We start from the raw sequence: 12,293 nt of genomic DNA, 5'->3' as shown, positions 1-12,293 counted from the left end.
CGGGAGAGCTTCGTGCGGAGGAGGCGCGGGGGCGACGCGAGAGGGGCGAGGGCAGCGGGGCGGGCGCGCCCGCGGGGCGCCCGGTGGCGGTGTTCGTCCCCGGGGAAGGGAGCTCAGAGGCACCCCCGGCGCCGGGAGCGTGGTTCAGATGTCATCGCAGGGTAACCAGGCAAAGGGACAGCCAGCCCTGAAGGGACACGCTCCGTTACGTGCCAATAATGCTTGTACTAAGGGAAAGAAAACAACAAAACAAAACAAAAACAAAAAAGAACCACCCAAGAACACCCCACTGCTCCATAAGCTCCCCTCCACACACACACACAAAAAAAAGGATGCAGTATATGGACTAGAAGTGTTTGATCCCTCTAGTCTCGGACAGGCGGAAAAACTCTGATGACTGTGAATTAACTGATTTGGAAAGTTTCCCAACAGCACAGGATCGGAATCAGACGCCTGCAGCCATCCCGCTTCAGGAGAAGCTGTCCTTTCCTGAGAGCCACTCGTGACTGGGGGTAAGGCAGCTCTGACCCCAACCACGCACCCAGACCACATCTCATTAACAGGCACAACACTAACAGAGTAGATCCTAAAGCCCAGAGATTTAGGCCCCAGCAGTGCTCTAATGCTGGTGCAAAAAATAAACAGGAGGCGACAACAGGCCTCATTAATAAACAAAGTAAAGGGAAAGTCAGAATTTCTTACTGATCTAAGCTATTCTGTTATTCAGCTACTACTGAATAATAATAATAATATTCAGCTATTACTGTTCTATCTAAGCTAGCAACTTAAATGTTTTCTTCATCTCTTACATGATTGAGAAACAAAGAAAAAAGATTTCATTGCACCTCTGAAGAACAACAGGTTTTGAATGGCTTGCTCAGCAAAACTAAGGGAGGTACCTTGTTCAGTGCAGTTTTACTGCATGCTCATCAATACCGCGTTAGGGCACTTTCCATGAACACACTAAGAAGTAGCTGTCATATGCTACTTCAGTCCTACAGAGGAAAATAAATAAAAATGCATGCATGTGAACACGAGCAAGGAAGTACAGTCATTTGGACATTTCTTTACTCTACTTTAGCATACATATCGCTGTGTATTAGAAAAAGAGAAGTCCCTCTCATTCATATTTTTATTATCCATACTAATTTTTTCTGCCACACAAACTAAGATATTTTCTATGCTCAACATTATCACTAATGCAGAAATTGATGCAAATTCCAATTTTTACTATACTTCATAGTCAACACGAGTCCATTTATCACCATCCACAGTTTACGAAATAAGGTCAAAAGTCAGCAGTATTAAGTTCCTCACTCTCCACTGTGCATATATTTCAATATGTATCTTGAGCAACATTTGCTCTGACCACAAACATCTAACAGATTTGAAATGCTTTGCCCTGTTATTTGAAAGGCTGAATTAAAATCCATCTCCTTACTAGGGAAAGAAGATGACTTCTGCTGAGAAACTGCCATCAAGTCTGAACACAGAGCAAAACCAATCTCCTCATCTGCCTCTCTGTGCAAATCCTGGCAACCCGGTGTTTTCCTGTATGCTGGACCCCAAAACACTCATCACCAATGGTTCTTCGACAAAGCCTCAGGTTTTACTGTTTAAAACAACTTCAAGTGAATATGGTGCTATACCACCTGTCTCACAGTTGGTTCCCTGTATTTATCATCCAGTGGATCAAACCTTTTCAAAACACTTACTCGCTTGTGGGTCATTTGAAGATAGTTATTTAAACACTGCTATTGACAGAAGTAGAGTATATGACTACCCCAATTTCCAGCATACTCTGTAAAAATGCATCTCCATCTTTTTGTCAGACTTAGACCAGACACTTAGCTTTAAGAAAAGAAACCTATTATTTCAGTCATTCTGGGAATAACTGTCTGTATCTGATTTATTTTGGTTTTCATGTCTTAACCCCAGCCAGCAACTAAGCAGCACACAGCTGCTTGCTCGCTTCCCCTCCAGTGGGATGAGGAAGAGAATCAGAAGAGTAAAAGTGAGAAAACTTATGGGCTGAGATAAAGACAGTTTAATAGGTAAAGCAAAAGCCACGCACGCAAGCAAAGCAAAGCAAGGAATTCATTCACCACTTCCCATCAGCAGGCAGGTGTTCAGCCATCTCCAGGAAAGCAGGGCTCTATCATGCATAATGGTTACTTGGGAAGACGAACGCCATCACTCTGAGCGTCCCCCCTTTCTTCTTCTTCCCCCAGCTTTATATACTGAGCAAGACATCATATGGTCTGGAATACCCCTTTGGTCAGTTGGGGTCATCTGTCCCGGCTGCGTCTCCTCCCAACTTCTTGTGCACCCCCAGCCTACTCATTGGTGGGGTGGGGTGAGAAGCAGAAAAGGCCTTGACTCTGTGGAAGGCCTACTCAGCAGTAAGGAAAACATCCCTTAATTATTAGCACTGTTTTCAGCACAAATCCAAAACATAGCCCTACACTAGTTACTATGAAGAAAATTAACTATCCCAGCCAAAACCAGAACATGGGCTGAATAAGATGTATCAAAAAGGATGCAGCCCATTTGATGATACACTTCTCAGTCAGACCTAAACCCATGAAAATAAAACTTTTTAAACTGGTATCATAAATGTGGAACTCTAATTTTTAGAAAGAGTTAAGTGCAAGAGACATCGACCTGAAGGTTTACGTGTTTTAATTAAAGTATTCTCTGGTTTTAAAACTTAAAGTCAGTCTCCACATTCCTACATCTCAGGACACTAATACAAACATAATGCATATGACTTTGATACGGTGTACACACCGTCAGCTCGGGCATGGAAGTCAGAAGTTTAACATCCATTTGCTCCCAGTATAATCAGATGAAACAGGCAGATATTGTTCATGCCACCAAGCACATTTGATTCCCTAACGTCTAAAGGGGGCACTTTTTCTATTTCATAGCAATAGAAAAAGGTGCCTGTCTACATCAAAAATAGCCTTGACTACCTATAACAAATAGCTACGATACAAATAGCCTATACAGATTGTTCTAATAGCCTCTGGAACCAAAACAGAAAATCAGGAACTTAAAACCAGTGCCTGCTTCTTTGCATTGTCTTCTTCCCTTTCCCAGTGTCTCTCCTCCATAGCCTCCTTAGTCCTCTCAGTAATTATATGAAAGAAAATAGCCATATATTGGCAAGTATACCATTACACTCAACAGAGGCACTAAAGCTCCTGCACTGCCCTCCTTTCATCTGGTATAAAAAAGTATTTTCAGCCCCTTCCATTGCAATGCAGTAGGTACCTGTAGGAAAGAAGGAACAACAGCTATCCCAGGCAGTTCTGAGTCACCTCAGCACTCGTCTCAAGGCTCCAAGTAAAGCAACTGGAAGCAACGCCTGCCACCTTCTCCCTGTTCCAAGAGTATAAAATTTACACAGAATAACATATATCTGCATAAAAAAATTTCTTCTTCTAAAGACAGAAATCAGTCATAAATGGTATTCCTGATGTGGAATTCCTGAAACAGACTGATGTGGAAAATTCAGAAGTCTGCTAAAACTGCTACTGAAAGGAGTGTAGGGGAAATGGTCACAATTTGGATAGAATGCCTAACAAAACAGAACCACTTCAATTCCAGTGTTTCAGGTTGTCATGGTAATATGAATGCTAACACATATATAAACAGTACTATCCAGAACAACAGGTGCAGGACTTCAAAGCACACTGTCATGCTTCATGTCACTTTACAACACTTGTAGCCTCACCAGGATGGTCCCTTTTTTGAGAATCTTTAATCACACCAGTATTCCTGAGATACTGGCCAACGTCAACAGAGTACAAATTAAAATACTAGCTCAAGAAAAATATATATTCTCACATAAATAACAAAGTTTTTTTTATTTAGAATATGCTTTACAGCTACACTGTAAGATTACTAACTGTAGCAGGATGGAAGAAGTCAGTCATATTCATTGATAGGACAATTTATCACAGGATCAATTTACCACTACACTACAATACAACACTACAGGTTTATAATTTTTCCAATTACCTTGTTTGGTCAGCCCAAACAAATGTTTCAAAATAGTCTGAAAATATTCAATGTACATTACTTAATGTTAAAAAGAGTGTTCTGCACTATATAAAATCTACCTCTGCTTCCAGGTGGAGGTTTTCCAAATTAGACGCCTGAATTAGAGTATCTAAACTCACTGTCTTAGTTTCAGATGTGCCAAACACTATGAACAGTAAGAGGAAAGCATGTAACTATAATCATATAACACATAACTGTTTCAGCTTTGGTGGAGAACAGAAAGATAAGAAGGTGACAGGTGTTGACTATATGGAAGCTACTGAAGTTGTTTGAAAACCCATTGTCTAGATTCAGAAGGTATTTCCAGACAAATGTTTCATTTAGTTATGAGTAACTTTAAATCAAGTACCAAAAGCATGTTTTAATATTCAGTCCACCAATATTTCATAGAAAGCAAAAATATGACAACTTTCTATCAAAATGATATAAAATATATGTTTGTTATAATACCATACTTTCCAAAAATAGGAATTCATATATCCAATCGTTTACCAATTCTGCAGGTGTTCTGAGTGAAACAGAAAAATGTCTAGTTAACAACATATTGAAGAGAACTAAGATTCCTTCTGAAGCCCTCAAAAGGCATCCCTGCCAAAAAATTCCTTTTTTTTTTTTTTTTTTTTTTATTTTTATTAAGAATCTTGTGTTGTTCCTTGAATTAGGTGTCGAATCTTCTCAGCATCTTTTTCTATAGTTTTATTTTTGGGATCAATCTTGAGAGCTGCTTCATAATCCTGGAGACCTAATATAGATACATTAATAAGAATGTCAGTCAATAATGCAAGACCATCCTCTTTAGCAACTGACTGGAAATAACTGCTCCCTAGTCATATATATAAATTATTGATCTTGAGTTTTGCTATTGAGCCAGATGGACTCAGAATGACATTAGGTTTAACTTTTGTCAGTAAACAAATTCATATTATGTTTATATTATTTTACAAAACATTTTAGTGGAAACACTACTACATAAACATTTTCAGGCATTGAAATATGAAAACAGAGCCTCTTCATTTATATATTTTATATATATATATATACACACACATATATATGCATGCATGCATGCATGAGGGGAGTGTCCAAAAGTGTTCTGCAGAAGAGAGAAAAACTGAATGACAGAATAAAAGTGCATGAAGACATGAAAAAAAAAGACATGAACTGTGAATACTAGAGCTTGAGGGGAAAAAAAAGGAAACCATGAGTACAGGAAGTATAAAAAAAAAATTAAACAAGATTTTATTTTAAGCTTTCCAAGTGCAAATGAACCTGTAAGGGAATGATGAAGTGATTCAGAGGTAGAAAAAGGTAACTGATGGGAAAAGCTTAGTGTTTCAACACTGACATTCTGAATATTGTTCACTCTCTATTATTGACTTTCACTTGTAAATTTGCCTTATAAAACTAAATTGATACTCTTGGAGAACTCGGTAGGAAGACTTAATTGAGGTATTTTCACACAAATCACATGTACTGAAACATTTTGCTTATCAATACGGGTTTCAAACATCGTTTTACAAAGATAAGTTACTAAGCTCTTCACAAGCAAATATTTTAGAAATATTCCAGGTTATTTTAAGTTAATTTGTTCTATAGTTGGAAATACCGTAAATATAATTTCAAAACCAACAAAACATTGCTTTATGAACAGCAAAACTAGTGCAAACTAGTTTCATATCAGTTTGCATCCTACATTTGAATGCTTCCCAATGCAAATACCTCATTTCTGACCTCTCATTTATTCCTCACTAATACCTTCCATGGCCACCAAGCTGCCATGGTCAATAGTTGGCCATTATGCACAGAAAGCCTGATTACCCAATAGACCAAACAGAGGATACACAACTCACTAAAGCCTTTTCCTCAATGGAAAAACTAATTTGTACTCCTTAAATTATGAGTACAATCAATTTTCTTAAAACTTGTAAAGATTTTTCAAGTGGAATTGCAATTAGCCAGTAAATTAAATAAATAAATAATAATAAAAAAGAAATGTGGTAAACAGGTTCATAACAAAGAAAGACATAGATTGTGTAGGCCTCCTTTACTGTCCCTCCTGAAAAAATAAAGGCGTGAGCAGTCTCGTTGAGCTAAACAGAATTACTTGCATGTCACTATAAATCCATATGCATGTTTTAAAAAAATCAAGGTCTCACCTTCAGTATATAATTCCAGCTGACAAAATGCTGTTCCACGTCTCACATATGCTTTCACTCGAGCATTCTCGTTATCAGGAACAGGTGGTGTCAGCAGTTCTAGTGCCTTTACAAATGAAAACACCCAAAATATTTAGAGGTAGATTTTCCGTAATTTTGGTTTTTTCTCATTTACACACACTTTTCTCACCTAATTACTATTATTATACAGTAACATAATAGCTATTCAAATAGAAATAGAAAATAACTATTCAAATTTAACTATTCGGCTTGTGAATCTAGTCATTAAGATTTGTATCTGTCACCCCACAGTTTGCTAAATAGTTTCATTGCCGTGACAAATACTGTATTAAATGTTTCTTACAGTCAAATAATGTATTCTATTTTCATACATGATATTACATACCATGCTACAAAAAAAAAAAACCACTAGCCCTAAAAAAGCATAGGTGTTGTAGTAGTAGTTACTAGAAAAAACAAGTTTCAAGCCTCAAGTACTTAATAGTTCCAAAAATAGTAACTCTGGGAAAACTTTCTCTGAATCAATCAGGTGCCTTTAAGATCACTCCTCTCATTGTTTCATTCATGGACCATGGCTTCATATCAATTTTTAATCGAAAAATTTTGAATCGCAATAATAAGTATTTACAGATCTGCTTGAAAGAGAAGCATCACTGTAATAAATCACAACCATGTATAAGATGACAGTCTGAGAACCTATATACTTATACCTTAGAGGAATCTTCAATAGCTTTATGTAAATTTCTCAGTTTAAGGTGGCAAGCAGCACGATTCAGATACAGTAGGGGAAGCTTATTGTTTAGCCGCACTGCGAGGTTATATGCGTTTACAGCTGCAAGATAGTTTCCTGTTGCAAACATTTTGCTAAGTATAAAACAAAAAGTGAAATGTGCACTTAAAATAAGGTGATAAATCACAAAATAAATATCTAATTGTTGTTAACAATTCCTTTTCAAAAATCTGAAGTTTTAGCAGCTTTTCCCTGGAAATGGCCATTTATAGCCTTTTCTGAGACCAAAATAGCTGAAGTTCAGTCAAACTTGATGCTGACAACATAGCATATAGACACACAACAAAAATAGTCACTGCTTAAAAGCAATGAAGAACAGTAAGAGGTTGACACATCTATGCAGACACAGGACTAATTTTGAAAGCTGTGTATCTGATTATGATTGCCTAATCAAACCTTTCTGTATAACACAGCTATATAAACATACCAATATTTTTATCAAATTCCTGAAGTTTTAGACAGATGTTTAACCTGTCAATAAACAGTACAAATGAAAGGAAATCCACTGAGGTATAATATTGAACTGACTTAACTGCCCTCATAGAAGAATATGCATTATGTGTTCACAATGATTTTGTCCATCACGAGCTTCAGCAATTGCATCTCATGACTTTATCAGATTCAAACCCCATAAGCTGTCAATAAATTCTCTACTATGTAATCATTCACCATCTGTGTCTAGGATAAATAGAAAATATCAAAAGCAAACAATAGACACACACCATATAATTAGTATTTCATTTTAAATACATCTTCAAATGGAATCTAACTTACTTTCCTTTATTCTTTAACCAATCTGGATTCTTCTCCTCTTCTTTTAAATCTTCCAGCTCAGACAAATCAGCACTTATTGCTCTTCGAGCTTCTGCTTGTTTACGTAGCCACTGTAAATATACAATGTGCAAGTATTATTACTGAAGGAAAATTCAAATCCAAAAAAGGATTTTGCTTTCATCTCTTCGCTCACCCCTATAAAAAAAATTCTATGTGCCACATATTTTGGACAAAGAGAAATATTTAATAATGTCAGATACTAAAAACTTCCAAGTTTCCCCAAATATTTTATTACTATGTGAGAAGTAAGCTTACTGCATCACTAATACGTTTTTGTTTGCTTGTTTGTCTTGGCACTTCCAAAATGAGTCTTTGTATTCATTCAAGAGAGCTCAAAAGAGCTAAATGTGAGCTTCTTTTTAAGAAGACAGAACTTAAAGAATCTTAAATATAACAGTAAAGACATTTCAAATTTTGTACTTCAAGGTATTCAATTAATATTGCTGCCTTTTTTTTTTCCCTCCTGAGAAACAGAACATGCTATTTATTAATTTGCACAATGACATGCTTGGTGAAAATAATTCTTATATAAACGTGTTTCTCTAAATCTTAATTTAAATAAGACTGCCTTCCTTGGAAGGTAAGACTATTGTGCAGGTAACATTCCTTAGCACAGGTAACATTTTTGTCAACTTACTGAATACACGGTAAATAATTCACCACCTTGGAAGACAGTAGAAGCATCATACTAAAACAGAGAGCAATCCTAACCTCCTCTTCTTCTGCAACGCAAGATTCTCGCAGAGCTGTAGGAAAAACTCGTGACGTAAAGTTGATTCTAATTGTAGCAGCAGATCGAGGAGCTGGTAACTGTTCCTCCTTTAAATTTTCTGAAAACATGCTATAGGAACCATAACCTATGAAAAGAATTGGAATACTGAAAATGAAAAATGAAGCAAAAGAGATTTTTCTGATTTTCTACCAAAGTCCAAAATACACCTAATTTAGAAGTTCTGCACATTAGAAGTAAACCTCTAATAGCTTGAGAAAGGTTTAGACTTGTTCTTTTGAAGGGAAGGTTCAGAAAATGCTTGTTCTTGCTGTATCTTGCCATCTATTTACTGGCTACATTATCTGTCACAAATGAACTTAAACTCCTCTTACACCACTATCTCTGTCACTTATGTGATTCTCTGACAGGGCAACTGCGAGAGCTAAAACTAACCTTACCAAAACAAACAAACGTTAAGTATTTTCTGTTGTTTTAGTTGTCTGAATTGGCTGTCTGTGGGGCCAAGACATGGGATAAAGAGAGGAAGGAGATTGCGTGTTTCTATGAAAACCAGCAGTTAGGTAACTTAGGGTAATATGAACTCCAACCTCAAAAAGTCTGCATTACACTGTCAGGCTTTCTGTTTTTCTTTTCTAAAGCTTCGAACAAAACCTGCCCTTGTATTTCAAAGACTTAAACAAGAGCTAAGAACTCACATGCTTTAGCTCGATAAATTGCCTGAAAATAAAGACACTGAAGTAATTGCAGACTAAAAGAATTAGTTCAGTATGGTGGAGCCAAAGATAAATGATGAATTAGAAACATCTAGGAATAAAGTTATACCCACACTTTGAAGAATGATAAAATACACTTCAATAATACAACCTTTAGTAGGTTTGAGTCGGGTCTTAGAAGTTCCTTCATTAGGAATCCTAGTTTTGTTTATTTTTTCCTTTTTCTTCTCCTTTAATTGCTCTACTTGATATAGTTCCCCTTCTTTTTGTACCCTCTTTTGTTTCTCAGCATCTTTTTGCTGTTTTTTCCATAACTCCAACTCCTTAGTGACCTTCTGTCGCTCCTTTTCTTTCAGATCTTCAATTCTTTTTCTTTCTGCTTCTTCTAGCTGTTTCAATGATAAGCTTATGAGATATGTAACATCTGATAATAGTAAGATGACTAAGTAAAAGTTACCATTATTTTCCCAGTTTCCTATCCCAAATGTAACATCATCATTAATGTGATCATACAAGCAGAGCTATGAAAGATGCTTAAAAATGATTGGGAGAGTAAAGATTTCTGAATTAGCTTTTAGAAGTCATATCTTTTAACTATATACTACCATTACTAAGGTATGATCCAGAAACATTCAGAAGTAAGTTTTACTTGTAAACAGTGAAAATCCTAGCCGTATTCCAACACAGATCTCTGGAATATACAGGAATGTAAAATACATGGCTTCATTTTAATACACTATTTCTTATTTCTCCTCTCCTCTTTGAGATTATTACATAGGCAGAATAGGTACAACGTTGCTCCTAAGTCACTAACTGCAGAACGTTTTGGTCCAAATTGCATATGCAATCTTAAAATTTCATTGTATACTTTAAAAAATCCTTTTAAACACAAATGAAGTGACCAGACATTTTATATACATAAAAATTTGAAGAAAAGACCGTATCTTAAAATACACATAAAGTGCAGATACACACACACACACACAGAGATACACACACACAAATGACAATGAACAGCAACTGATATAAAATATAACAATGAATAAATAAGATTAAAAAAAAAAAAAATCAGTATTTTTGACCGTAATTAATGACCAAACACTTTTGTGGCCTTGGCATCAGTGCAAGATTAGACTTTTGCTACATTACTGTAGACCCCTCCCAACTGACAAAAATCTGCGCTCCTCACCAAAAATTTTCAGTAGTATTACTGATGGAAAATAGTAACTTCTAAGTATTATTTTCTGTATAATTTTCATATTTGGTAATAGGTATGTTTTAAGTATAATAACAAGGTTCTCTACCACTGTAATAAAGATGAGTACATTCCGTATTTTTTAAGTTATATTTAACCCAGCAGCTGCCAGAGTAGTTCGTAATTGTTTACATGTATATGTCTGGTAGAGTTCCTTCCAAGCTTACCTTCATTGTGGCCTCCAAAGCATGTTTTTTGTGTTCCTGTTTTGTAACTTTTTTTGCTTCTGCCTCCTCTTTTGCCTTTTCATGGGCTTTTAGAACAGCATTCTCTCTTAGATACTGCAGTTTCTCCTTGTTAGCTTAAAAAACAAATAAAAACTATTTGGTAATTTAGGCCTGAAGTTCTACTCTTACTTACCATATTCATAAAAACAGGATTCCTTTTGCTACTTTGTCTGGGAAAACGCAACATAGTTCAAATTCCACAAAGCAGTCTCTAACAAGCCCATCTCTAAAAAAGAAAAACTAAGATTTGCTTACACACAAAATGTAAGTTTTACAAGAAACATTGTTTTGTTTTGTGTGCACTAGAACCAGTAGATGTTCTTTGTTTCCATATACTTTCTAACAATAAACAACAAGGTTTAACTTAGCAGTTATCTAGCAGCAGAAGTTTCACATTGCTTATTATAGTTTGTCAAGTTTTGGCACAGTCTGGGTTTCTTACATGCAATCTACTTTTCACAGTAGGGAACTTACCATTTGGTAGAGTTAGGGAATCCCACATGGCCACTTCTTTTTTATACAAAGTGAAGAAAATGATTCCATTTCCAATCTTTGCTGTGCTACTTGTGTCATCAATAGGAGCATATAAAATGGCTTCAAATAAAAAGGGAGGGATGCTTACCTATAAAAATATAATTAATTTGCAATATTATTTACAATTTTTAATTAAACCTCATATATTCAAAATACTCAGTACAAGCATACACTAAACCTCAGGAAAGACCTGCTATTGACAAAACTGATCCACTTAGTATCCAGTACGGAGGTTATATATTTTACTAGACCAGATAAAAGAGACTGAAAAAGTTGGTTCTTCAGCACTGCAACAGAAGCCACGGACCTCAAATTTAGAATTATTGTTCATAATATAAGTAGATGCATATAATTCAGGCCATTTATGAGAGAAAAAGGCAGCCGCCACCTATTGAGTAGCAAGAGCATTAGTGTGGAGAAGAACGAACAGCGGTGAAGCCATTACCTCTGGTGGGACAGGCATTTAAGAGCCTGCAGCATACAAGGGGAGACTACAGATTAAATACTACAAAAGCTTAACAGCGCGGCCGCGGTGCGTTAAGCGCGTGCTTTTTAAGAGTCACGCCAAGCCACAGGCCCACCGGCTCAACGCATCTCAAGGCAGCGACGCCGCACGACAGAAGGCCCGTGAGACGAGCGAGGCCGCCCCACCTTCAAGTACCGGTCGGTGCAGAAGATGTTGGCGGGGGTGACCCGAACGCCGCGCAACGGCAGCGAGAGGTACACGGCGGAGCCGCTCTGCCGCCAGCTGTACTCCCGCAGCCACACCGGCATGGCTGCGCCTGTCGCTACGGGCGCTCCGCCGCCGTTGCTAGGGGCGGGAGAGCTTCCGGTGCTCTCCGGGAACACCTCCGGGTCCCCTCCGCGCTGCCCCCGGAAGGTGCTGGCAGACCCAACGCGCGGCCTTCGCCAGCGGCGCCCCGCACGCTGGCGGCGGCGGGCTCCCGCGGGGGTACCCCCGG

The 12,293-nt window shown here is 37.4% G+C and overlaps 2 protein-coding genes across 3 annotated transcripts; one reads left to right on the top strand and one right to left on the bottom strand.

Moving 5' to 3' along the window:
* The first annotated feature begins 1,444 nt into the window (after nt 1-1,444).
* Nucleotides 1,445-1,909, top strand: LOC104834468 (chromosome unknown open reading frame, human C15orf65). The gene has a single exon (XM_010571795.1). It carries the CDS (start codon nt 1,454-1,456, stop codon nt 1,805-1,807), a length of 354 nt encoding a protein of 117 aa, XP_010570097.1. The 5' UTR covers nt 1,445-1,453; the 3' UTR covers nt 1,808-1,909.
* A 2,791-nt stretch (nt 1,910-4,700) lies between these two features.
* Nucleotides 4,701-12,105, bottom strand: DYX1C1 (dyslexia susceptibility 1 candidate 1). Of its 2 annotated transcripts, XM_010571793.1 has the most exons (9): nt 11,983-12,105; nt 11,272-11,419; nt 10,738-10,871; nt 9,467-9,704; nt 8,581-8,726; nt 7,810-7,919; nt 6,956-7,109; nt 6,225-6,330; nt 4,701-4,810 (listed from the first exon to the last, which is right to left on the bottom strand). In XM_010571793.1, exons 1-9 carry the CDS (start codon nt 12,103-12,105, stop codon nt 4,701-4,703), a joined length of 1,269 nt encoding a protein of 422 aa, XP_010570095.1. The 2 variants fall into 2 exon arrangements, with proteins under 2 accessions (XP_010570095.1, XP_010570096.1); XM_010571794.1 differs by lacking the exon at nt 6,225-6,330 and having other exon boundaries at nt 4,757-4,810.
* Nucleotides 12,106-12,293: the final 188 nt, after the last annotated feature.

This window comes from Haliaeetus leucocephalus, unplaced genomic scaffold, assembly GCF_000737465.1.
Source record: "Haliaeetus leucocephalus isolate CR32 unplaced genomic scaffold, Haliaeetus_leucocephalus-4.0 Scaffold339, whole genome shotgun sequence".
Classification (NCBI taxonomy): domain Eukaryota; kingdom Metazoa; phylum Chordata; class Aves; order Accipitriformes; family Accipitridae; genus Haliaeetus; species Haliaeetus leucocephalus.
Note: the sequence above shows the minus strand (reverse complement) of the source record. Positions and strands in the feature narration are given on the sequence as shown.

Excerpts from the sequence above, each read along its gene's own strand:
- LOC104834468 (XM_010571795.1), top strand. The coding sequence starts at position 1,454 with ATGACTTCTGCTGAGAAACTGCCATCAAGTCTGAACACAGAGCAAAAC.
- DYX1C1 (XM_010571793.1), bottom strand. The coding sequence starts at position 12,105 with ATGCCGGTGTGGCTGCGGGAGTACAGCTGGCGGCAGAGCGGCTCCGCC. Across the intron at positions 11,420-11,982 it reads GCACCGACCGGTACTTGAAG|GTAAGCATCCCTCCCTTTTT; the intron begins GTGGGGCGGCCT and ends ATATTTTTATAG. Across the intron at positions 9,705-10,737 it reads CTTTGGAGGCCACAATGAAG|CTAGAAGAAGCAGAAAGAAA; the intron begins GTAAGCTTGGAA and ends TCATTGAAACAG.